The 26,663-nt window shown below is 42.2% G+C and overlaps 1 protein-coding gene and 1 long non-coding RNA gene across 3 annotated transcripts in view; one reads left to right on the top strand and one right to left on the bottom strand.

Annotated features, from left to right (window-relative positions):
- The window catches only part of FLVCR2 (FLVCR choline and putative heme transporter 2), a 107,904-nt gene extending 84,926 nt beyond the window's left edge, over window positions 1-22,978 (top strand). For both annotated transcript variants that reach the window (XM_020986255.2, XM_020986254.2), the window contains 7 exons: window positions 7,881-7,948; window positions 8,367-8,470; window positions 14,799-14,909; window positions 16,944-17,049; window positions 17,211-17,322; window positions 18,292-18,344; window positions 21,293-22,978. In XM_020986255.2, coding sequence (XP_020841914.1) covers window positions 7,881-7,948; window positions 8,367-8,470; window positions 14,799-14,909; window positions 16,944-17,049; window positions 17,211-17,322; window positions 18,292-18,344; window positions 21,293-21,358 — 620 coding nt within the window. In that variant the 3' untranslated portion in view covers window positions 21,359-22,978. The remainder of the gene's footprint in view (window positions 1-7,880; window positions 7,949-8,366; window positions 8,471-14,798; window positions 14,910-16,943; window positions 17,050-17,210; window positions 17,323-18,291; window positions 18,345-21,292) is intronic.
- On the bottom strand, window positions 2,841-10,245 carry LOC144456352 (uncharacterized). Its single transcript, XR_013485440.1, has 2 exons — window positions 10,166-10,245; window positions 2,841-2,879 (listed from the first exon to the last, which is right to left on the bottom strand). It is a non-coding gene; the product is annotated as an uncharacterized LOC144456352 (long non-coding RNA).
- Window positions 22,979-26,663: the final 3,685 nt, after the last annotated feature.

Below are 26,663 nucleotides of genomic sequence, written 5' to 3'. Positions count from 1 at the left end.
AAAATAAATAAATAAATGCTCGTTCCCTTGTTCCTCTTCCCTTCTCCTTACTATAATACTTCCAGCTCATTACCTTTACATTTGAGCTTCTGAAATTGTTTGATTCTAGTGTCTATTGAAGGTAATTATTAGCATTTGACCTTAAGGGCCAAAAACTAACAGAGTTAAATTAATCTGGCTTGTATTTGTACCTATTTTATTTAGATCGACAAGAGGGGGTGAGGGTGGTTCCATAATAAGGAATCAGATGTGTCAGCCTCAACTCTTTGCCGGTAGGAAAACAATCCGTCTTGCTGATTCACATCTGACAAGCAGAAGGAGGATTCCGAAGGGTGGAAGTAAAGGTTCAGAAGTCATCCTTATGTGTCCTCCTCTAGATAGAGCACAGATCTTGGAGAGACGAGACCTGGACTCACGCTCTGGCCCTGTCACTTACCAGCTACGTGACCCTGGGCAAATCATTCAGCTCTCTGAGTCTCGGTTTCCTCACGTCTAAAATGGAGAGAATAATTCTTGCACCACTCTGCCTCGTGGAGTTGCTGTGAGTGTAATGAAGTATATTGAATGCTAGACTTGACATTAGGAGACCATTAGGACACCAGGGTTCAAATCAGGTATTTCAAATCCAACAGGAATTAATTAAGTGCCTACTATGTGCTGTGTCAGTTGTCTGGAGTTAATGATGGAAGACTAGGGGCTTGCTCTGTATTTTGGAATGAGGCATACCTATTTCCTGCCTTTATGGGTGGAGTTTGGGATTTAGAGGTGGTGGACCTTTCACCTGTTAGGTTTTTAACTTCTTCTTGTTCCTTCCTTCTTTATTTTTTAAAATTTTTTTAGTGAGGCAATTGGGGTTAAGTGCCTTGCCCAGGGTCACACAGTTAGTGTTAAGCGTCTAGTCTGAGACCAGATTTGAACTCAGGTCCTCCTGATTCCAGGGCCGATGTTCTATCCACTGTGCCATCTAGCTGACCCTCTTGGTCTTTCTTAATCTTAGTCTGGCTTCAGGGCCTATTTCATTGGTTCACTTTCCTGATTTGGAGTGAGTCCTAATTGTGGTAATAGTATTAGGTTACCCCTCTGGTACCCAGTCCATTGATTTTTCTCTTCTCTCTTCCTTTACTGCTTCTTGCCCAGTGGTGTAGTAGATAAAGCATGGGATTCAGGATCAGGATGACCAGGATTCGAATTCTGCTTCAAATACTTTAGCTATGTAACAATGGATGAGCCAGGGGCAGCTAGGTGGTGCAGTGACTAGAGCTCTGAGTTCAAATACAGCCTCAGACACTTAACACTTATTAGCTGTGTGACCTTGAACAAGTCACTTAACCCCAATCACCTCACCCAAAAAAGAAAACAAAACACTGGATGAGCCGCATAACTACAGTTAGCCTCAGTTCCCTCTGTAAGATGGGGATACAAATACACCTACCAAAGTGTTGTGAGAATCAAATGAGATAGTGTATGTAAAAGCACATGATAAACCTTAAAGCACTACACAGATGCTAGCTATTGTTATTATTATTGTTGCTGCCTTTTTTCTTTCTTTTGGTCTTGACTCTTGCTATATGCACAGTAGGACAGTTTGAAATACTCCTGAACTGACCCCACACTTGTACAGATTGGTTTCTGTTAAAAGTGGTCTGCTGGGGCAGCTAGGTGGTACAGTGGATAGAGCACTGGCCTTGGAGTCAGGAGGACCTGAGTTCAAATCCAGTCTCAGATCAGACACTTGACACTTGCTAGCTATGTGACCTTAGGCAAGTCACTTAACACCAATTGCCTCGGCAAAAAAAAAAAATGTGGTCTGCTTTTTGATTTGTATATTAGACAATGTGATGTAGGTGGTGGCTTTGGAGTCTGGATTCAAGCCCTTCGGGCTTGTCTTTACACCTTGGTCCTCTTTGAAAGGGACACAAGGAAATAACCTGGTGAAGACCTCTCAATGCCCCAGCAACTAGAAAACTAAGAATCTCAATTACAGACCAGTTGTTGATTTGCATTTGTAGAGGGAATTTCCTTGGTGGAGTTTCCTGCACCTATGAAACCAGTGGTCCAGACAAATATAATGCTTCCTCTGGGTTATTCCCCCAACTTGAACTTGTAGGTTGAATCTCCTGGGGGAGGGAAGGTGGTGATAACTACCCCAGATTGAAGGTTCACATTGAACCCCCACTGGTACATTTACTTTCACTCTACTTAGCCAGACTTACGTGTGTGTGTGTGTGTGTGTGTGAATATGGTAAAAATAGTGTCTCTTCTGAATTTTCCTCTCCTGAAAAGAGAAAAATACGGTACTGGTTACCAGTACCATATTTACAGAGAACATTTACTGGGGGTGGGCATGGTAGGAGCCTGGAGGACCAGAGGCCAGACGAAATCAAGTGGTAGAAAGCCTTGAATACTACACTGAGAAGTTTAGATTGGCTATAATTGGTAATAGAAGGCTCGAGTTTTGGTTTTGGCTCTTCAGAATACACTTTTTTTTTAAACAAAGGCACCAATCTTATTGAAATATAATTAGCATAAGTTTTAAAAAGTTCCTTTCTCAGAGATTAACAGTTCCTGTCATAAAGCCTTTCCTTAACATCTCAACCGTAGCACCTCCCCACAGCAATTTGGCATTTATTTTTTCTATATTACATACAAAATCATCTATGTATACGTCTTATAGGTTAAAATATAAGTTCCTTGAAGAGAAGGAATGTTTTATTTTTATCTCCTTTCCCCCAGGACCTGGTACAGCGGCTGGCACAGGATAGGCACTTGTTGGTAGGACATGCTTGTTGATTGACTGAGTGACCGACTCGAATTTGAATAGGCTTGACCAGACGGTACTGTAAGATCCGGTGATCTGCATCTGCCATGGTTGCTAGAAGCTGAGGATTTGAGCCAAGTGAAATTGATTCTTAGTGGCTAGTTCTGCTCCATTGACACATTCTTTTTTTTTTTACTTTATTAGTTATTTCTTCATTCATTCATTTTCCCCCACTTAATAGTATTTTATTTTTTCCAATTACATGTAAAGATAGTTTTCAATATTTACTTTTATAAGATTTCGAGTTCCAAATTTTTTTCTCCCTCCCTTCCCACTCTCCAAGATGGCATACAATCTGATATAGGCTATACATGTACAATCATATTAAACACATTTCCACATTAGTCATGTTGTGAAAGAAGAATCAGAACAAAAGGGGAAAACCATGAGAAAGAAAAAAAACAGAGCAAATAGTATGCTTTGATCTGCATTCAGACTCTATAGTTCTTTCTCTGAACGTGGACAGCGTTTTCCATCATGAGTCTTTTGGAATTGTCTTTGATCATTGTATTGCTGAGAAGAGCTAAGTCTATCAAAGTTGGTCATCACACAATGTTGCTGTTACTGTGCACAATGTTCTCCTGGTTCTGTTCACTTCACTCAGCACCAGTTCATGAAAGTCTTTCCAGGTTTTTCTAAAGTCTGCCTGCTCATCATTTCTTACGGAACAATAGTATTCCATTACATTCCACAACTTGTTCAGCCGTTCTGCAGCTGATGGGCATCCCCTCAATTTCCAATTCTTTGCCACCACAAAAAGAGCTGCTATAAATATTTTTGTACATGTGGGTTTTTTCCCCTTTTTCATGATCTCTTTGGGATACAGACCTAGTAGTGGTACTGCTGGATCAAAGGGTATGTACAGTTTTATAGCTCTTTGGGCATAGTTCCAAATTGCTCTCCAGAATGATTGGATGAGTTCACAACTCCACCAACAATGCATTAGTGTTCCAATTTTCCCACATCTTCTCCAACATTTGTCATTTTCCTTTTTGGTCATATTAGCCAATCTGATAGGTGTAAAGTGGTACCTCAGAGTTGTTTTAATTTGCATTTCTCTAATCAATAGTGATTAGAGCATTATTTTCATATGACTATAGACAGCTTTAATTTCTTCATCTGAAAACTTCATGTTCATATCCTTTGACCATTTATCAATTGGGAAACAGAATAAACTCTTATTTTTGTTTTTTTGCTAGGCAGTGGGGTTAAGTGACTTGCCCAGGGTCACACAGCTAGTAAGTGTCAAGTGTCTGAGGTCACATTTGAACTCAGGTTCTCCTGACTCCAGGGCTGGTGCTCTATCCACTGTGCCACCTAGCTGCCCCCTAGCATATACTCTTAAACAATTCATTTACCTCTCTGAAAATCTCGTTTCTCTTTCAAAATAGAGGAATACAAGGGACAGCTAGGTGGCACAGTGGATAGAGTGCTGGCCCTGCAGTTAGGAGGACCTGAGTTCAAATCTTGTCTCAGACCAGACGCTTGACACTTATTAGCTGTGTCACCCTGGACAAGTCACTTAACCCCAATTGCCTAAAAAAAAAAATGAGGGAAAACAATGGTGGCATTATTTCAATGGGCAGAAGGGGTCTTATCTGAAGGATGCTTTGAAGATCAAATTAGCAAGCCTTAATAACAGATTGGATATGAGGGATGGGAAAGAGTGAGGAGCTGAGGTTAACACCTAGGCTGAAAGCCTGGGTGACTGGGAATATGGTGGTATTCCAGACTTAAGAGAATAGGTAGAGAAGTTAGGAAGAGGAGAGGACTTCATGGAGGAAGATTATAAAATAATAATAATCAGCATCTATATAGCACTTTTAGGGGCAGCTAAATGATGCATGCAGTGGAATGGAGTCATGCCTAGAATCAGGAAGACCTGAGTTCAGATCCAGCCTCAGACAATTACTGTGTGATGCTGGTCAAGTTACTTAACCCTGTTTGCTTCAGTTTCCTCATCTATAAAATAAACTGGAGAAAGAAGTGGTGAACTACTCTAATATCTTTGTCAAGAAAGCCTCAAATGGGGTCATGAAGAATTGAACACTGACAAATGACTGAATAACAAATAGCACTTAAAAAAAAAAGAAATAAAAAGAAAGGGGTAGTTAGGCGATGCAGTGGATAGCGGACCAGCCCTGAAGTCAGGAGCACCTGAGTTCAAATCTGGCCTCAGACCAAACACTTCATACTTACTAGCTGTGTGACCCTGGGCAAGCCATTTAACCCTAATTGCCTTTAAAAAAAAAAAGGAACAAAAAACACTTTAAGATTTGCAAAGTACTTAACAAATATTAATTTCTTTGAGCCTCACAACTACCCTGAGGTGTAAATGCTATTATTATTCCTGGTTTTACAGAAGAGGAAGCTAACGCAAACAGAAGTTATGTGACTTGCCCAGGTGAGGCTGCTGAGCCTCATTCATTCATTCATATAATAAGCATTTAAAGTGCTACTAGGCACAGTGAACCCAAAGAGAAAAATAAAACAATCCTTGCCCTCCACAAGTTAACACTGTTAGGGGAAAACGATGTGTACACAGAGAAATATTTTTTTTACTTTGCATATGTTTTGTAATTTGAGGAACATTAATGCCTTGGGGGATCAGGATAGGCTCCTGTAGGAAAGGGTATTTGACCTGAATCTTAAAGGAGGCTCAGGGTTCTAGGAAGTGGAGGGGAGGAAGGATCCTATTTTAAGCCAAGGCGACAGCTTGTGCACATGTCCAGGGATGGGACATGGAACCCTGTGCAATGTCACCTTCAAAAGGTCAGTTTGGATGGAATGTAGAGTGCCTGAAGAATGCAGTGAGCCTGGAATGGTCAAGCGAAGCCACGTTGGGAGGAATTTGTGTTTTATCTATCCTGGAGGCCATAAGAAAGCACAAGGACTTCTTGAGCAGGAAAGTGACAGTGGTCAGACTCGTGATTTAAGAAAATCTGAGTGTGGCAGCCTCATGAAGGAAGGATTGAAGAGGGGAGGGAATTCCTGCAGGGAGATCAGTGAGGAGGTTATTGTGATAATTCAGACGAAAAGTGATAAGGGTCTGAACTGTGATGATAGCCGTGAGCGGAGAGAACGTCTTTCGGATATGGAGGGTGAAGGAAAATGAATCCAAGTATAACTCTGAGGATGTAAATCTGGTGCCTGGTGGGATAGTGGTGCTCTTAACAGAAACAAGAAAGTTAGGAAGAGGGGAGGATTTCTGTAGCATCTCCATAAGCATGAAGACCTTCTGTATCTCTGAATTCTATTTTTTTGGAGATCTACATCAAAGTAGTAGAGTCAGAGAACTGCTTAATACAAGATAGCCAGGAAAAATAAAATTCTTGAGTTCCTTTAAATATCTTCAAACTTAGGTGCAGGAAAATCAGCAGTGAGCTCCTCTCCCGTTGGTGTCAATGGGACCATTTCTCTTTCTTCACCTGCTCACCCAGACCAATCTCAGGGCAAGCATCTGTGCCTTTCTCACCTCTTCCGTATTAGGGTTGGGTCGGCAATATGAATAGGGTTCAGGAATCTCAGAGCTGAGTAATCGAATGCTATCATTGGAAGAGGGAACTTGATCATTCAGTGCTTAGCTCAGTGCCTGCCAAAATAGGCCCTTAAGAAATGCTCTTCGACCAGTTTGACTGAATCCACTCCCCTCATTTTACAGACCGAAGTCCAGGGATGTTAAGTGACTTGCTTGCCCTAAAGCCTTATATCTCGTTAATACCAGAGCTGAGACTAGGACCAAGGTCTCTTGACTCCTTGTCCTATGATCTTTGTATTACATTATACTGGCCAGTCGCTTTTCTTATTTGCAGTTTGACCCAGATGGAATCTGGGTTGGGGAAGGGGGGCTTAAAGTTGAGTTTGGAGGAAAGACTTACTGTCCGAATAACTCAGGGCAGAGAAAATGCTGTGTCTCAATCAAATGGATAGCTTTGGATATTGGAGACCTAGTAAAACAATTAGTTGCAGTCAGAGATACATTTTTGACATGTTTAAAAAAAACTGAGAGGATTTCTTGGAGTCCTGAATAACTCTTACCATAAATAAATATATGACAGAAACCATACGATAATGAATTTGGAGCTAGAAGGACCTTGGAAGTCACCTAAGTCTATTTTACAAATAAAAGAAACTGAGAACAAGAGAGGTTAAGTCAGAGGTGGGCCCTCTAGGTCCTCAAGTGTGGCCCTTTGATTGAATCCAAACTTCACAGAACAAATCCCTTTAATAAAAGGATTTGTTCTATAAAATTCGGGCTCAGTCAAAAGGCCACATCCAAGAACCTAGAAGGCCACACGTGACCTCAAGACAGAATTCATACCCAGGGTTTCTAACTGCAAATTTAGCATACTCTGTACTCTGCTATGTTGCCTTTTGTGGGTGGGAGAGTAAAGAAGGTGCCATGGAGGGGGAAGAGGTAGGGGAAGCACTTTGTACAGTGGTCTGAAGGACTCTGGAAAGAATGTGACTAATTTACGGAAGGGAGTAGGTGAACAGGGATATAACTTCGCCAAAAGTCAGGAGAGAAATATTATTGGTTCCATCCTTGGAGAAATGTAGCATTAAAGCAAGCATACATACACTCCCTCGTTAGGCTTAAGAAGATTGAAATCCAGCAGTGCAAGATGCTGATGAGGATTCTTGTCTTTAGTAACCATATAAATGTTTCTTTGGGGAAACAAATGGGGTAGATCAAAATAGATGCATTACATTAGTTCACATTTCTAAAGCATTGCTCCCTTTATAGAGGCTTCCTTCACACACACACACACACACACACACACACACACACACACACACCCATGTGAGGTAGGTAGGGTATTGTTATCTTCATTTTATACATGAGGATACTGAGGCTCATATAAGCTCAGTGATTTTTCCTCTGATCACACAACTAGAATGTGTCAAGAGTCTAGACTCCAAGCTAGATTCCTGAGCTCCCATTCCAGTGCTCTCCGGGGATTTCAGGAACCATGGGAATGGCAGTGAGATTTCTTGCCTCCTATACCAGTAGCTGCTGCAAAGATAGCATGTGACCTAATACTTGCCCCCTCTTCTACAGGTTTGAATGCTGGTGCTTTCTATGCCCTATCAACATTACTGAATCGCGTGGTGATCTCCAACTACCCAGTAAGATATTTGCTCAAGGATATGTGTGGGTAGTTCATGGGCAACTTAGTATCTCCTCCAAATTCTTCTGTGACTTAGTTTCTCCATAGTTAAGGTAGGACCAGTGAATTCTGGAAATGGGAGCCTAAGTGTTGGTACATGAGGAACATATACCTCTTCTGAAAAGGCTGGGATATAGCCACTCTTCCTGCTGCATCACATCTGCTGCTGGAACAACATGAAAATGGAGAAATCTGTCTCTTGTCTCTGCTTACCGGACACACTGGCGTCTTCTCTGGGCAGCTGGCTTTCTAATGGAGAAGATTACTTATTTCTGTGTCTTTAGTCTCAAAATCCTTTGACCTATGTCTTGCTCCTAGTTGCTCCCAGATCTGAGTGTGCATATGTGTGTGTGTGTGTGTGTGTGTGTGTGTCTCAGGGAGAAGAAGTGAATGCTGGCAGAATTGGCCTGACCATCGTCATCACAGGAATGGTTGGGGCTATGATCTCAGGCATCTGGCTGGATAAAACTAAAACATACAAGTAAGTCTCTTTTATTCTTTAGGCGTTTCATTAATGGATACTCTGGCCTGGGGGTAAGAGTAAGGAGGGGGATGTAGGCAGTGAAGGGAAAAATCAGAGTGAGGCTTCCCTTCTTGCTTACTGAGGCAGCTGCATTTAAGGAGAGGAGGCAGAAGGAAAGAAAAGCAGGAAAAAAGGCCAATAATTGAAATTTGTTTCATGTTTTTGTGGCCTGTGTTCTCAGAGAAGGTATTTGGGTCTGTGTGCCATAGGAGCACAGATTTTAAGCTGGAAGGGACCAGCAGACCAACTAAGACTCAAAGAGGTTAAAAATCTGCCCAACATTATGCAGGTGTGGCAATGGGAGGCTGACAATAAGTGGCAGACTCGGGATTCGAACCCAGGTCCTCTGACTCAAGAGGTTCTTAACCATTTTTGTGTAATGGACTGTTTTGGCTTCTGGTGAAGCCAAGTAACCCCTTTTCAGAAATTTTTTTCATGCATAATATAAAATGGATAGAATTACAAAGGAAATCAACTGTAGCTATCAAAATATTAAAGCATAAAAATATATAGATAGATACACATATAGATATATAGCTATCCAGATATTTTTTAAAAGGTCACATACTCCTGGTTTTAACTCCTAGCCTAGTAGGTATGAACTTCCTCAGGTTTTCCTTGCTTTTGAATCTTGCCACAGAGCAGGACAGAACTAGGGACACAAGGTATGCTGTGCACATTTTTTGCACATTTTTTCACTGCGTGAAGGCGGGGGGCACTAGCTACTCCCTAAGCAGATATTACAGCTTCCTCTTTCCAGGGTTCACTGTGGTGAGAATGGGGAGAGAATGAAATCTTTGGGCCTCAGTACCACCTCCCAGCCCTTGGGCCTTGACAACAGATAATTAGCTCCTGTTATGCATACATACATATGTGTGTGTATTTGGATTGTACCTGTGATTTCATTGGCATAGTCTCTCTGTCTGTCTCTCTCTCTCTCTTTTATTTATTCTTTTTTTTGGTGAGGGGTTGAGTGACTTGCCTAGAGTTTTGACAAATTTTTTAGTTTTTTAAATTTTATTTATTTATTTTTGCTTTTTGATGAGGCAATCAGGGTTAAGTGACTTGCCCAGGGTCACACAGCTAGTAAGTGTCAAAGTGTCTGAGGCCAAATTTGAACTCAGGTCTTCCTGACTCCAAGGCCAGGCCGCTGTGCCACCTAGCTGCCCCCTTAGTCAGTCTCTTAAGCATTTATAAATGCTTTCTATGGCAGACACTATGCTAATTGCTGAGTAAGAAATTCAGTATAGAGAATTTCTTGATGGAAAAAAAAAAAGCAAACCAATGCAGATCAGCATTTGCTTTTCGATTTAGAATTGTCTGGGACACTGGGAGGTGAAGTCATTTGCAAGAAGGGCAGCCTGATGGTAGGAAACACACTGTGGGATGGTCAGGTCTATGACACGCCCCCTGGTTTTATATCAGTGCTTCCCCTCATTGAAGGTTTGGCCTTGGGAGTTGAGAACTATATTATGCTGGTCTGTCTTATTTCACTTTACTCTTGATCCCCTATCCTCATACTCTAACCCCCTTGTGGAACTTGGTTCCAGAAGAATGATGTCACCATGTCCTCCCACTGCCACTCCCTCCTCCTATTCTTCCCAAGTAGAGAGCCCTACTAGATCCCTAGAGCAATCCATTATCACCTCTCACCTGGACTATTCTAGTAACCTTCTACTTGGTCTCTTTGCCTCAGGCTGCCCACAGTAGATTAGGTATCCTTTGGCACACAGACACATTTTCTAGTTGTGGTGCATTAACCTGCTGGTTCTTCTCTTTCTTGTCAGACCTCTCCTCAGTTTCCTTAGTTATATCTCCATCCCAGTCACATCCACTAATCATGGTTGTCTTTGTCCTGGGTTCTCTTCTCTTTTTTTCTTCATACTGTCTCACTTGGTGTTCTCATCACCTTCATTATCTCGGTGCAGATGATTCTCAGCAGTTAATACAAGGCTTGGTACATAGAGTCTAAAAAGTGCTTGTTGACTGACTGCTTGATGAACTTGTGGGAGTGGTTAGAATAGTGTTCCCACTGGCTATTTTTTTTTTAAGTGGAGAGGGTAGTGGGTAGGGATGGGAGGAATGGAGGAGGAAGAAGACTGTTCACTCCCAGCTGCTTGGTTGCTCAGGGTATTCTATGTCTGTGGTCACAATGCTTATGGCAACCAAGGCAACCCAAACTCCTTGAATCAACTGTCACTTTAATCTGAATCATTAGGAGCTGTGTCCTTATTGATGCCCCTGGATATTTCTGAGCTTCTGGATAAATGTTATAGAGCTCCAAGTGCTTTTCAGACAAGAAAACCGATGGGGCACTGGAAGTGTGCTGGGAAAGAGTTGAGGATGTTTGGAGGATGAGGAGAATTGGGGCTTCTGGTGGCACCAGGAAAGGTTTTCCTGTTATCACAGAAATGAATAAACTTGGAGAAAGAAAGAAAGAAAGACAAGAAGCAGGTGTGAGCAGAATCATAACTCACAACTCTGGCAGCATTAAATGTGCCCTCAAATCAACTTTATTATTTGTGATGTGAAAATAATACAAGAATTAAGCTAAAATAAGTGGAATGGGGAGAAATAGTTACTATAGTAGCCTAATGGGTACAGACTCAGAGTAGGAAGTGATCTGAGGGTGTGTGTATCAGATGAGATATTTGTAAAGTGCCTGGCACATAGTAGGAACAATATAAGTGCTAGTTGCTGTTGTTATCCATGCTCTTTTTGTTTTATCCTAGGGGACTTGGCCAAGAAGGGAGGAGGGAGAGTGGTACCAAGGATTTTTAAGGCAGTAAAGAGGTTGCTTCTCCTAGAGAGGAGGGAAGGAAGAAACTGACTAAAGGTGGGAGCACAAACGTGAATCAGGTTTTTCTTTAAGGGAGAAAGGGAATGAAGAGGTTCCAGGAGTGGGGACCCTTCGGCCTTGAGGCCACATGTGGCCTTCTAGGTCCTTGGGTGCAGCCTGGTGACTAAGTCCAAGTTTTACAGAACAAATCCTTTTATTAAGGGGATTTGTTCCGTGAAGTCTAGATTCAGTTAAAGGGCCGCACTTGAGGACCTGGAAGGTCACATGTGGCCTTGAGGCCACAGATTCCCCACCCATGGTGTTTTCCTAGCAGCCATGTCAGAATCTGAAACTTTTTCTTCTGCCTCACCAATTTAAGATCTTATTCTCTTCATCTCTGTCTATTATGCTAAAGGAATAGTTAAGTCAAGTCAAACGAATTAATATTTTTTAAGCACTGTGTGCCAGACACTGTGCTAGGAATAAAAATAGCAACAAAGAAAAGATAGCCCCTGTCCTCAGGGAGCTCACATTCTAATGGAGGAAGACAATCCCTATAAGGAAGCTGAATAGATGTGAGATGGAGGAAAGGGAACCAGGTTGGGCCATGGTGGAGAAAGAAGGTCCAGAGAGTCAGAAAGGAAGAGCCTGGAAAGGAAGAAGGGAGTGAACATGGCTAGCCTGGGCATTTTCTTTAAAATGGAGGAGCTGACCAATTAGAGGAATGGGTGTCAGCAGCATTTGAATGCTCAAACAGAGCTGTGATCTCCTGAATTCAGGCATATTAGAGGCAGCTAGGTGGATAGAGAGGATATAGTGCTGGGTCTGGAGTCAGGAAGGCCTGAGTTCAACTTTGACCTCAGATACTTACTAGCTGTGTGACCCTGAGCAAGTCACTTAACTGCTGTTTGCCTCAGTTTCCTCATCTGTAAAATGGAAAGAACAATAGCAACTACCTCCCAGGATTATTATGAGGATAAATGAAATAATAATCATAAAGTGCTTAGCACAGTACCTGGTACATAGTAAGTACTGTACAAATATAGCTATTATTATTAACATTACTATTACATATTACATTTTCCCTACTTTCACAATAGGAGGTCCACTTAACCTACTGAAGGACTTCTTTACTTCCCCCTGACATTGTAATTGGGCTGTTCACAAATAAGTCCTTATTCTTGCCATATAACCATCTCCTCTTCTTATCATATGATTAATTAACACATTTTTTCCTTCTGTTCTTCTTTTGAATTCCTCATAAGTTCTATGTTGTAGCCTGCTTCAACTTATCATGTAGTTCTTCTTTCCCCTTTGCGTAGGACTCATTCTTAAGTCTTTGGAGGCAGTTGGAATACATGAGTTAAAAGAACAGACAAATTTAACATTTGTGATGTTTAAATTTCACACCCTAACGCAAAGATCTAATGGCATGGATCGGGATATGAGTCTGCGATATTTTTTCCTTGAGATACAGATGAAGGGGAAAACTCCTGTTTTGGAGTTAGAAGAGTAAGCCCTCTTTTGAGCACTTGACTAGATGGCCTGAAAGAAGAAAACCAGATTAAGGTAGACAAACTGCAGTTCGCTGAGACTACGCAAAGCTATAGCAGGAAGTAGCCTCAAATGACAGAAGAGGAAGAAAAAGCAGCACTACCACCCAGTATTTGCACGTGGTTTCTGGTCAAAATCAAGAAAGTAGAGGCAAGATTGTCATAATCATATGATTTGACGCTAGAAGAGCCCTTAAAGAAGAGCATTCAGTTCAACTCTCTAATTTTTCTGATGAGGAAATCAATGCCCACAGAAGTTATGTAATTTGCCCAGGGTCACATAATAAGTTGCAAAATGGAGATCTGAACCCAGGTCATCTGTCCCGAGAGTCATTGTGCTTTCTACTTTGCCACACAGTCTCCTATGACATCCTTGCTTCTATAATACCCATGCATGTTGCTGTCATTTAACTATGGACACCGGGATTGGTAGTGCTGGGGTATGGAATGATTTCTGGTTGTCGAATTGGAAATGTCTTTGTTGCTTTTGTGTAGGACAGGGCAAGGAGAGACAGCGTTGTATGCGCTGTTGGACTGGAGTAAGAGCGAGGCCCCTGGCTCTGTCATTTCCTAGTCAACGTGTCGCTATGTAACTGTCTTAACTACTTGGCCACGATTTCCTCACTTGTAAAATCTGGGCAATGGTGTCTGCCTTTTGTATTTGATAGGATTGCTGTGAGGTTCAGATGAAACAATTCACATGAAGGCATTCTGTAAATTGCAAGGCATGGTTAACATATTAAATATTATTAACGATATTGAGAGGCAGCATAGGGTAGTAAATAGGAGTCTAGCTCTGGAATCAAGAAGATCTGGGTTCAAGTCCCATCTTTGACAAATATTAGTGGAGTGAAGTCAATGGAATTGACTTCTAGTAGAACTCATGTCTAATGGAACTCTATTCTAGTGGAGTGAAGTCAATTAACTTTTCATTATCCCTAGGCAATTTTCTAAGACTTGTCAGTCAGAATTAGTGGAGGGAATTTCCATGTTACAAGTTCCTCATATTGATGAAATACAGGTCCAGATTCCCCTGCCCTCCCTTCTCCTGACGTTGTTGTTGTTGTTAAGTGGTTTTCCGTCACGTCCAACTCTTTGCGACCCTCATGTGGGATTTTCTTGGCAAGATAACTGGAATGGTTTGCCATTTCCTTCTCTAGCTCATTTCACAGATGGGGCAACTGAGGCAAACAGAGTGAGGTGACTTGTCCAGGGTCACACAGCTAGTAAGTGTCTAAGGCCAGATTTGAACTCAGGGAGATGAGTCTTCCTGACTCCAGGCCTGGCACTCCATCCACTATGCCACCTAGCTGTTCCTTTTTCCTGACTAGTTAGTAAAAATGGACAAAATCCCAGCCGTGAAAGTGGGCTGCCTCTGGGATAGTCCCTGAGTCTTATTCCTGCAGCCAGGGAAATCTGGACTTGGAGTCAGGAACATCTGAATTCAAATCCAACTTGAGTTGCTTACCATCTGTGTGACCCTGGACAAGTCACTCAACTTTTATCTGCCTCAGTTTTCTCATCTGTAAAATGGGGATAATAATAGCACCTACCTCCCAGGGTTGTGGTGAGGATCATATGAGATAATAATTGTAAAGCACTTGGCAAACCACCTTAAAGCACTATAGAAATGCTAATTATAATTACGTCAAGAACTCTTTTTTGAGACAGTTCTTCCTCAAGTTCATCTTTTTAGAAAGATGTTATTGATGCTCCCGTTTACCTTCTTCTCACCTAGAATGCAGTGTAGGGCTACAGACTCACTTCGGGAAGGTCTTGGTGTAAGGAAGCTTTCCTCTCCCCGGTTACTAAGTTGTTTGCCACTATGAGGAAAGGCACCCTTGAGCCTAGGAAGTACATCTGTGAAATATGCTTCATAAGGTACAGGTCTGATCAGTACTCAACATGAAAAATGTAGGGATTTCCCACTGACTCTCTTGTCTCTTGCTTCCAGACAGACGACAGTGGTGGTTTATTCCATGGCCCTGGTGGGCATGGTGGTGTTTACTGTGACCTTGGGCCTTGGATACCTATGGGTTGTGTTCATCACAGCAGGCATGCTGGGGTAAGTTGCTGCTACTGTATTTTAATTAGCAGGTGATGTCCCCTTATCCTTCAATACACTGGCATCCTGGGAAGCAGTACTTGTTCTTTCCTGCCTTCTCCAATCTGTAACATGGGCCAGGTGACCTACATGATGACCTTTACAAATGGGGCCTTTGTTCTGCTTGAATGGGTAGCACAAGTCAAGGGCCTTGGGTCTTCCCTGTCACTTTGCTGGTAAATATCAGGACACTTCCTCTTCAGAGTTCCTTTTGGTGTCTAAGGAGCTTTTAGGACCCTTTTCTAGGATTTTATTCCATGTTTAGATGCTATATTTAGAAATCCCTCAAGATTATTTTGTAGAAATAACTGCCGAGAGACAATAGAAAATACTGTTTTGTCTGGTCTCTGCTTATCTCAGGGAATTCTCCCTTTGCCCCACCACTCCTTCCCTTATCTGTTCTGTAAGAAGTGAGAGCCTAAGAAGGGCTTGATGGATTGCCCTCTGAGGTTCTTAGTCCAGCCCCTCTTATTTCTAGATGAGGAAACTAAGACAGAGAGGGGTCGTCTGACTTGCTGGGTTATACAAGTGCCAGAGCTGAGATTCAAACTCACTTTCTGTAGGCTTTCCCTCTGAGGTTACCTTGTATTGTCTACTTTGTATATATCTCATAGATACCATTACTTCATATGTATCTTTGTATGTGTCTCATTTATCTGTGGATATGTTCAGGGAGGATCAGCACCTCTGGCTATGAGGGCTTTCTGAGCCATTTTCAGGGCTTCTCATCCACCTTTGGTGCCCCCCTGATTCACTGTGGCCCCAAGAAGCTGTAGCATGTGCTACAGCTTGGTAAAACCATTTGGGCAGACGGGCTAGACCAGGGTGACTGATAGGCCTCAAATCCGTCAGTGAGTTAAGGGGATGTCAACCCCAAGCTCGTGAACACTGCCTCCTGTGGAATGGGTGGATGAAAACAATTTGTTCCAAAGGCCACGAAGGTGGGTGAAGCAGGCACTGTGGGGTGTTTAGGGCAAGGTCAGATATCAAAGACTCTGAGATCATCTACTGCATCCTGGGACATTGCCAGCTGTCTCAACTTTTTTCTTGCCACTGAACTCAAGAGTGAGGAGTGACTTTGTGCAACTCTGCCTCACTTAAGTCCAATTCACCTTGTGATGTCATTGGTCCTCTTCAAAAACAAAGGATGAACAACAGTAATATTCCAGGCACCTACTCCTGCGAGGGAGACATTCCTGGAGGAGCCGCAGTTCAGTAGGGTTTGGAAATAGTAAACAGTAATCCCAAGGTTCTCAGCTAGAGTTGCTGGTCTCAGTTCAGTCATCTTGCCGTGTCATAGATGTTACTTGAGAGCTCAGACATTGTATGTACTTTCTAGCCTCTGCCACAGTGGTGTTTTTCCCCCAGTGACCAAAATTATTATTAGTATTAGAACTGACAAGTTGAGCCACTTCTGCCAAACAAAGTCTCTCAGTTAAAGAGCTAAGCCAGGGGTTCTCAATATTTTTTGTGTCATGGACTCCTTTAACAATCTGGTAAAACCTATGCAGCCCCTCTCAGAGTAATGTTTTAAAAGATTGGAGCGATTGCTCACCTTCAGTTAGAGTTTGGTGAAAAGAAATAATTTTTTCCAATCCAAATTCATGGACCTCTCAAAATCTCTGGATGCAGCCCCGGCGAGGAATACTAGGTATCCTGGCACCGTCTATAAACATCGATCCATCCTTGATGGCCTGCATCAGAAGTTCTTCCTGAATTGCTAGGGTCCGCTGAGTACGTGAAGCCAGCTGCTTATTTCCTTTCTGTGTTGTGATTAGGGCATTTGGCCTTTTACACTCTATGGTGATGGCTTGATGCCAGCAAGGACCCGCCTACTGGAATGAGGCAGATGAAACAGAGAAAGCGGTGTGGTTTTGGGGCCAGACGTAGAAGAAAGGGAGTGGGAAGGGAGAAGAAGAGGACAGAATTCTGTGTACTTGGTGCTCCTGTCTCATCCTCTCATCGTAGAAATTGTTCCTGTAATATTGTCTTTAGGTTCTTCATGACAGGGTACCTCCCACTGGGATTTGAGTTTGCTGTGGAGCTGACATACCCAGAATCAGAAGGAATGTCCTCAGGTCTCCTTAATGTGTCTGCTCAGGTATGTCCCACTCTCCATTCTTCTTGGCCCCTCCCGACAACTGCATTTCTTTCAGATGTGATAAAGTTGATCAGATGGCTCGACTGGATTTTGTTGTTTGTTTGTTTGTTATGTGGTTTGTTTTTCCTCTACCTCAGTCTTCTTTCTTTCTGTGTCTCCAGATATTTGGGATCATTTTCACCATTGGCCAGGGCCAGCTCCTCGACCACTTTGGAACGGTGGCTGGAAATGTCTTTCTGTGCGCCTTCCTTGCCTTAGGGACTCTCATAACTAGTAAGTTGCTGCTGTTGTTCAGTTGGGTCTGACTTTTCACGACCCCATTTGGGGTTTTCTTGGCAAAGATATTGGAATGGCTTTGTTATTACCTTCTCTAGCTCATTTTCGCAGATGAGGAAACTGAGGCAAACAGGGTTAAGTGACTTATCCAGGATCACACAACTAGTACATGTCTGAGGCGGGATTTGAACTCAGGTCTTCCTGACTTCAGGCCAAGTGCTCTGTCCACTGTTCCACCTCACTACACTACCTAGTAGGATTGATCAAATGCCCAGGGCTTCCAGTTCTTTGGCGTGATGGTAGAAAGCAAGGCTGCCAGCTAGTTAGGATCACTAGAAGGTCAAATCTGGGTGGAGAGTGCACAATCTGCAGAAAATGACCTCCCTTTTGTCAAGTTTATTGGCTCTAGAGGCTTACCAACCATGTTGTTGATGGCTAAGCTTCCTCTCTAGGAGTTTGGGTGCCAAGATAACAGGCATTTATATAGAGCTTAGAGATTTATAAAGTGCTACAGTACTTAGGTTATGTTACTGTATAACAGGATTTCATATGATTGTCAAAAACCCTTTGAGATAACCCCTACTGATATTATCTATATTTTACAGGCTTATAGATTCAGAGCTAGGAGGGACCTTCGACAGTCCAACCCCCTCATTTTGCTGTCGAGGAAACTGAAGCTTAGAGAGGTTAAATAACTTGCTCAGGGTCACACAGCTAGTAAGTCTCTGAAGTAGAATTCAAACTCAGGCTTTTCTGACTTGAGAGCTCAGAGGTTAAATGACTTCCCCGTGATCAAAAAGCTAACGTCACGGGTGAAATTAGACCTGCAACATCCTTTGACTCAAAGTTGAGTACTCTTTCCACTGTCATATTGCCTTTGTTTGTAGAGAAAATGCCTTCTGCACTTGTCCGTGATAATAGCTCACTTAATGATTTTATATCTCTCTTCTTCTCCTCTATGCTCAGTGTTCATTAAGGCAGATCTTCGGAGGCAAAATGCAAATGCGTTACCTAATAATGTGAGTATGTGGATCTTTACATTATATAATGGTTAGTCACGATCTTTGGGTTCTTACCTAGGGGCCAGGTAGGATAGAGGCAATAGGAAAAACCAGGGCATCTTGGACTATTAGAATGAATGATTTTGCTTATGTTTTGAAAGAGAGTGATTTCAGAAGCTAGAGGCAGGAACAGTTCAGACGCTATCAATCAATTGCCAGATGCTTAATTAGAAGGCACTTGTTCTTCCCCTGATACTCTCATCCGGACCTTTCCTTAGCTTCCTTCCCACAAAGGAATGAATGACAATATTCTTCCTTTTCTCAGACTCTGACCCCACTCACCCCCAAACGACATGTAGCTGCTGTTACAGAGTCTGCTAAGAAGGCCAGTCCCATGGCCCTCTCACTAGCTGGCATGCAAAGACAAAAACTTGATTTGTATCATCATCAAGGAAGCCTGAAACCCAGAATTCTCCTACCACTTGGTAGCGTTTCAGAGTGTACTGCTTGGGATGATGGATGGATGATATGGGGAAAGATTGACTGTGACTATGACAGATAAGGTAGGATTAGAATTGATAGGGATCTATTAAATCCACAAAAGGACAGATTAGCAGAGCAAGAAGCAGATTGGAGGTAGAAGTGGTAATAAATTGATTGGCTTGATCTAGAGTAGGAAATTATGCCCATTTCTTCTAATCAGCAGGAACCAAATTAAGAAAAGATACAGGGGCACCTAGGTGGCACAATGGATAGAGCACCAGCCCTGGAGTCAGGAGGACCTGAGTTCAAATCTGGCCTCAGACACATGATACTCACTAGCTGCATGACCCTAGGCAAGTCACTAAACCCCAATTGCCTAGCAAAAAAAAAAAAAGGTATAATACAATGTCTAGGACAATTAGAAAGGGGGTTGTTTTTTAGTGTTCTGAAGGCAAGTGTTCAAATGAGTAGGCTCCTGATGAAGTGGCTAGATCATTAGACCTAGAATCAGGATGATCTGAATTCAAATTAATCCTCATACACATACTAGCTGTTTGACCCTGGGCCAGTCACTTCACCTGTCTGCCTCAGTTTCCTCATCTGTAAAATAAGGATAATAATAACGTCTACTTCCCTGCGTTGTTGTGAGGATCAAATGAGATATTATTTGTAAGTACTTTGCAAAACTTAAAGCAGCATATAAATGCTATCATTATCATGGTTATTATCTTTTTTTAACTCACATCTACTAGAGGGGGGCAGGTGGCAGCCAGAAGGGAAGAGGAGAGGTAGTGCCCTCAGATGTTGTTACTAGTCTAATCCTTAGAGCCTGGCCTTAAACTTGGTCAACTGACAAGCATTTCTTGTGTTTACCATGTGTAAGTGCCACTCCACAGGGACTGGGGAAACACTATTTTAAAATATTAGGCAGCCATTGATTTAATTTAGCAGGGGTGGGGACAGCATGGAGCCCATTCCAGCAGAAAGAATTTGCCATGAGAGTCAGAGGATAATCATTGCTTAGAGCTGAAAGTACAGTGCCTAGCTCTTAGGAAGTTAGTGCCTAATAAGTGCTTGACTAATTGGCCTTCGACATTCTTAGTCCAGCCCCTCTTATTTATAGATGAGGGAGCTAAGGCAGAGAGGGGTCAAGTGACTTGCTGGTTTACACAGGTGCCGGAGCTGAGATTCAAACTCATTTTTTGCAGGCCTTCCCTCCAAGGTTACCTTGTATTGTCGACTTTGTATGTATCTTATAGATACCATTACTTCATATGTATCTTTGTATGTGTCTCGTTTATCTGTGTATATGTTCAGGGAGGATTAGCACCTCTGGCTGTGAGGGCTTTCTGTGCCATTTTTGGGGCTGCCCATTTACCTTTGGTGCCCCCTGATTCACTGTGGCTCCAAGAAGCTGTAGCATGTGTGAGAATGCCACAGTCTGGTAAAACTGTTTGGGCAGATGGGCTAAACCAGGTTGAGGGTAACTGATAGGCCTCAAACCCATCAGTGACTTAGGGGGATGTCTACCCCCAAGTTTGTGAAGACTTCTCCCTGTGGAATGGGTGGATAAGAACAATTGTTCCAATGGCCGTGAAGGTGGGTGAAGCAGGCACTGTGGAGAGCTTAGAGCAAGGTCATCCTCTGCATCCTGGGACATGGCCAGTTGTCTTGATATTTTTCGTGCCAGTGAGTTCTGGGAATGATGCTGGAAGAGAGAGTGAGACATGACTGTGCAACTCTGCCTCTCTTAAATTCAATTTATGCACAAATTAAGGCATCACTCCATGATGCCATTGGTCCTCTTCAAAAACAAAGGATGGGGCTGGCTAGGTGGCGCAGTGGATACCGGCCTGGAGTCAGGAGGACCGAGCTCAAATCCATCCTTAGACCAGACTTGACACTTACTAGCTGTGTGATCCTGGGCAAGTCACTTAACCCCAATTGCCTAAACAAAACAAAACAAAACAAATAAACAAACAAAAGGATGAACCACGACATATACATATACACCATATCCCAAAAATGTTGGCATGCAGCTCCAACATTTAATAGGTTAAATTTTAATAACTTGTTATTCAGTTGTTTCAGACTCTTCATGACCCTATTTGGGGTTTTCTTGACAAAGATGCTAAAGTGGTTTGCCATTTCTTTCTCCAGCTCATTTTATAGATGAGAAAACTGAAGCAAACAGGATTAAACAACTTGCCCAAGGTCACACAACTAGTAAGCATCTACGTAAGGCCAGATCTGAACTCTGGGAGATGACTCTTCCTGGCTCCAGGCCCAGCACTCTATCCACTGTACCACCTAGCTGCCCATTAGTCCAATAAGCAGAAGATCTAAGGACCCATAAGTAACCAAGATTTAAGGAGATTAGTCCCTCTGTAGAGCTGCTGTATACTTACTGCTGCGGGGCATTTCCCAATAAGCATTTGATGTCATGAAGGTCTGCCATGTGACATATTTCTTTGGTCTTGCAGAACATCCCGGATGAGCAGCCCCATCAGGAGAAAGATCCAAACCAGGCGCCTAATGAACAGCTCTGAGAGGAGGAAGTGCAGGAACCTGGGGGAAGCTGAATTGAGGTGGCCTGCTTTCCCCCCACTTTGGTTGCCAGCAAGAGGTTCCTCGCCAAGGACTGGACAGGGAATCATCTGGATCTAATGGCCACAACAGCAGGACCTGCTGCTTCTAGGGACTTGGGATGATTTGGTCAGAGTTATACTTTCTCCCTCTCTTGCTGTGAATTAGTGGAGATGGTGCTGATAAAGGCCAGCAGTGCCAGCTGCAGCTCAAATTCTGACTCTGGATGCCTGCCTCTTCCCTCTAAACCCTCATTATTCCATGGCAAAACCCGTAGAATCATTATGAGAAGGAAGTTCCTACAGAAACTAATTTTCCCTTAGTACTTTTTGACTTTTAGATGAAGCACTAGCTGTTACTTTAGGGGAAACAAAACAAAATCCAGTAATTCTGGGCTGATTGGCTGACTGTAGACATTGGGAGAAAAGAGTAGTTGGCATAAGCAAAGACCCTTGGGACTAGGTTCAAACTGTTTAATGTTGGACTCTCTACAAACTGCCTTTCTTCAGAGTTGGTCAAACCAAATATTCTATTTCAAAGAGACTTCTTTTTGTCCATCACGGAGAAATTATTGGTAGGGCTAAGAGCTTTGTGACAGTGAGTGCTAAATACATCATCTATCCCCATGCAGAACGCTACATTTAGAAACCTCAGCTATTTTATTTTTGAATGGAAAACAAGATTTTACACAGAAACGTCTGTGCAAATAATTTATGATGACTTGCATAGCTCAGTCCTGAGCCTCAGGGCCCCTGCCATAACTCAAGATGATAATGGTAATCTTTTTATTTTCCTCACATTGTCATAGTTTCCAACTATTCTAAGAAATTCAGAGAATCTTCTAAGGGGTGAGTGAGAGGAAGCAGAGGTAAAGGTGACCTTTAAAATAGGTTTTTGAGCTGGGCAAGCCCCTTTCCTGGCACCCAGCCTTCAGTTTCTATACAGAGGAATTATCCACGCAACCCCCACTACCCTTTCCTTTGCCCTGACTTCACAATAATATTCACCAAACATTTCCAATTTAAAACTTCTCCCTTTAAATTATCTCATTAAGATTGTTATCACACCTTCTACTTGGCTCCCCTCTTGGGTTGTGGGGGCTTCTTCTGAGAATAATGGGAAGTGAAATATTTGAAAAAACACTTGCTGTTGCCAAGTTCCTTGATCTCAGCCTGCTAAAAACAGGATATCCTGCAGGAAATCCTTGGATCAATGACCCCGAGGAGTTAGCTTTTGTGTATGTATATGAAATACTCTTGGGAAATACTCTATGAAGATGCAATTTAGGGATTTTTTGGGAGAAGTGGATAGCTGTTAATGAAAGGCATGAGTGGGAATGTTAAATTGCATCAGGGATAGATATATGTGTGTGTATGTACATACATAATATACACATATGCACATACATACACATACATATATATCTGTTCACTATGGAGAGGGGCAAGGACTTAAAATTCCTTACTCCCTTCAAACAATTTAACAAAATGTTTACTGAATGTTGCCATATTTTACAATGAAACAATATGTATTTAATAATTGTGATAAAATATTATAAGAAAATACATGATTTCCCAAATAAACTATCTTGTCCTTTGATTGGAAAAGAGGAATGGCTTTTGGGGAGGAGTGTTCTACTCAGATGCCCCTCATGGTGAATGGGTAAACCCTGGTTTCTGCAATGTTTTGCAAATGGAGTGCAAAACCTAGTAGGTCTTACCAACTTGCCAGAGCTTTTTTTTTTTTGACTAGGCAATGGAGTTAAGTGACTTGACCAGGGTCACACAGCTAATAAGTATTATGTGTCTAAGGCCGGATTTGAACTCACGTCCTCCTGAATCCAGGGCCGGTGCTCTATCCACTGTGCCACCTAGCTGCCCCCAGAGCTTTTTTTTGATAGTGGATCATGTATGTTGTCTGAGCCCAATTTCACTAAGTTCATAGTTAACTCTTGAGAAAACTGACTGCTAAGTGAATTTTTGAACCCTGTCAACTCATGAAAAATAGAGGGATTTCCATGTGTAGTGGTAAAAGTTACAATATCAATGTTGTCAATGAAGTTACAAGTCTTCCAAAGCGTTAGTCCTGGATGATGATACAGCATACACATCTGAGGACAATAACCAAGGTGAAATTGTGAGGTAATTTTGGAGGGCCAAGAGAAATAGTCAATAAATATTTATTAAGCACCTACTACAGGCCAGACACTGTGCTAAGTGCTGGGGTTCAAAGAAAAGCAAGAGACAGTCCTTGTTCTCAAGGAGCTCAGTCTAATGGGGAGACAATATGCAAACAGCTATATACAGACAAGCTAAACACAGGATAAATTGGAGATAATCAACAGAGGGAAGTCTGTTTGCATTTAGGTCGGAATAGGATTCCTATAATCCAGAAGAGACCCAGTTAGAAGTAGGCCTAACACCAGCATTCATGTTGGGACACAATGAGACACTGGCAAGTCTTGAATAATTAACAAAAAGATGTTACTTTGCCCTAACACAGCAAGGATACAACAGCACTTAGATTCTCTGTTGTCCTCATCTTCATGGGGTCTGGTCTTCTGGTCAGCAGAGAAGGGTATGTTGATTCAAGGTCTTCAGAAATCTGTCAACTTTGGATTGGAGGGACCCCAACTCTCCACTTGGCCAGGACTTTTTATGATGAGCTATATCAATGGAAGCAGGGGCCAATCAAATCCCAAGGCCAACTTTATTGCCTTTTAGGGAAGACTAGCACTTATTGTAGGGAAACAGGGAACCATGGTCCTATTCCTATTTATGTAAATCACAGACTCCTATCCCTATTTATATAAAGACTTGTGCTTCATTTTTCAGATGTGTTGGTTCATGAATATGGCCCATTTGTGACAAGGAAACCTCAGTATGCAGTTTACACATAACTGCAGTAGGGTTTGGCAGCTGCTTGCTGAGTCCATTTGCTTTTTAGAGTTCTGCCTCCAAAAAGGCATGAAGTATTTTCACCAAAACCAGTATTGCTGAATGCCAAGGTGATCAGGCCATTGCTGCTACTTGCTACCATTTCAAAGCTCCCATTATTTGAAATTATTTAATGTATCATGGAAATTTTCTTCTGCCTATTTTGCTTGCTGTCTCTCCATTTCAGATCATCTCATGGAAGGTATTCAGGTTTTCCTGCTGTTGCCAATCCTTTGCATGTCTTTTCTGGACAGCTGTGTTATAAAAAGTGTCATTTCTGTGACCATAGAATGTTTTAGCATCTGATTAACACTGATCTTATCCTTTATGGAATGATTATATTGAAACCCCGCTCTTCCTCATTCCCACACCTGGATACCTGGGTTAGGGAGGACACTGAGACTTTAAGGACACACTTCAAGGTCTCAATGATCTGAAGTTACAACTGTGCTTGACACGAGGACTCAAACAAGGCATTTTTTGGACACTTCCCTGGAAACGAATTTTGTTAACTCAGTTAAAAGTGCTGGACGGAATCAGGAGACAAAGGGTCACATGCCCTCCTTTGGCAATTTCTCTGTTGTGTGATCATGGGCAACTTAAACTCTCCAAGTGTCAGTTTCTTAATTCATAATTATGGGGACAACAGCTATAGTATCCTTACAAGGTTCTCTGACTCTCCAAACAGATAAGCTACATAAAACATGATACAAGTTATTTATAAGTTTTGGTGCCTTTTATTTTTTCTGACTGCTGTAATCCAATATAGCCTCTCATAACAAAAACAAAGAGAAACAAAAGTGACTGCACCCATAGTCCCCCTCTCCCTTTCTGCCGAGAGAAGTTTCGCAATCGGTCTAGGACCAAGATTGGTCACTGTGTTATATTGCATTATAACTGGAATCCAGCTGCCTTTTTTCATTTGTTATTATATCGCAGCCATTGTACTGTAGTTGTGTTACTAGATTCTTAATGTCTTCATAAGAATCTGAAACATAGGAAGTTTTTATGTATACCTTCCTCCATATCCCTCGGTACAAACTGTTGAGGTTTTAGAAGTCCAGAATCACATTTCAGTCCCAGGTTACATCTTAACTCCACCACAAAAACTTGCCTGATTACTTTGTTTCTCATTAATTTCTCTTCTGAATGCTCTTAGCAGTTAGAGTCATGCCACAGAGCTCAGGACCTAATTATATAATTTCAAGCTTCTTGACTGATGGCAAGTGTCACATCTATTTCTGTATGCCACCACAGTCCTGAACACATCCAGTACTGGTGAATGACTGAACACATGCTAGGGAGAACAATTAATTTTTTTTTTTCTTCCCTTGTTTTGTCTTTTTTTTGCCACTTAGGCCTTATAGTCACTCTTCTGTTGTCTTTTGGCCCTACCCACTTACTTCCTTGGCTGGTGTCCTTTTTTTTTAGGCCATTGGAGTTAAGTGACTTGCCCAAGGGCACACAGCTAGTAAGTGTCAAATGTTTGGTCTAAGGCTGGATTTGAACTCAGGCCCTCCTGATTCCAGGGCCAATGCTCTATCCACTGCACCACCTCGCTGTCACGGTGTCCTCTTTTTAGCAGCCTGTGATCCTCCTTAATCTGTTTGTTGGTAACCCTACTCACATTCATTTTTACCAATCCTGCTTCGCCCCATGACAATTTGAACCTGGGTGTCCCAGATTTCAAATCTAGCTTTCTATTTACTAATCTATGCTGTCTCATCTGTTTGCTGGTATTTAAGGCTGGCTTGTAAGGTTTTACCCTGTAGCTTCTGATGACTCTTTACTCGTGTAGGGCCTAAATATATCTTCTCCCTCTGCTTTCCCAATTATTCATCTCCTTTTGAGGTTATGAAGAGAGAAGGAAACCAGATAGGGTCCTGGTAACTGTGAACTTCATAACGAGGGAAGAATTTTCCCCGAGTCATGGGAAACGAATGGCAAACAGGAAATTAAAAGCTCATTGCTATTAGAGATGAAGACTAGGATTCCTGGCATATACGGACCTTGGGCTACTTTAAAATAAGAAGTGGTTACTTTAATGATGAGGAAGTGGACTAAATGGCTCCATTTTCTTCTGTTGCCTTAGGTCACAGGTGAGGCAAGGGCACTCTTGCTCTGGTAGATGAAATTACAGCAAAGAGATCCAAGGAAGCACATGTTTGTTTACCATTTATTACAAAACAACCTACACACACATCAATTTTCATAAGGTCTACTATAAGACAGAGATCTTTCCTCTCCAAATTCAGAAGTAACACACAGATTTCTGTGGGTTTGCTGGTTCACAGGGCCACGTTCTCATCTTAGTAATTCTGAAGAATCTTGG

Source organism: Phascolarctos cinereus, unplaced genomic scaffold (genome assembly GCF_003287225.1).
Source record: "Phascolarctos cinereus isolate Bilbo 61053 unplaced genomic scaffold, phaCin_HiC Scaffold_3;HRSCAF=262, whole genome shotgun sequence".
Classification (NCBI taxonomy): Eukaryota; Metazoa; Chordata; class Mammalia; order Diprotodontia; family Phascolarctidae; genus Phascolarctos; species Phascolarctos cinereus.
Note: the sequence above shows the minus strand (reverse complement) of the source record. Positions and strands in the feature narration are given on the sequence as shown.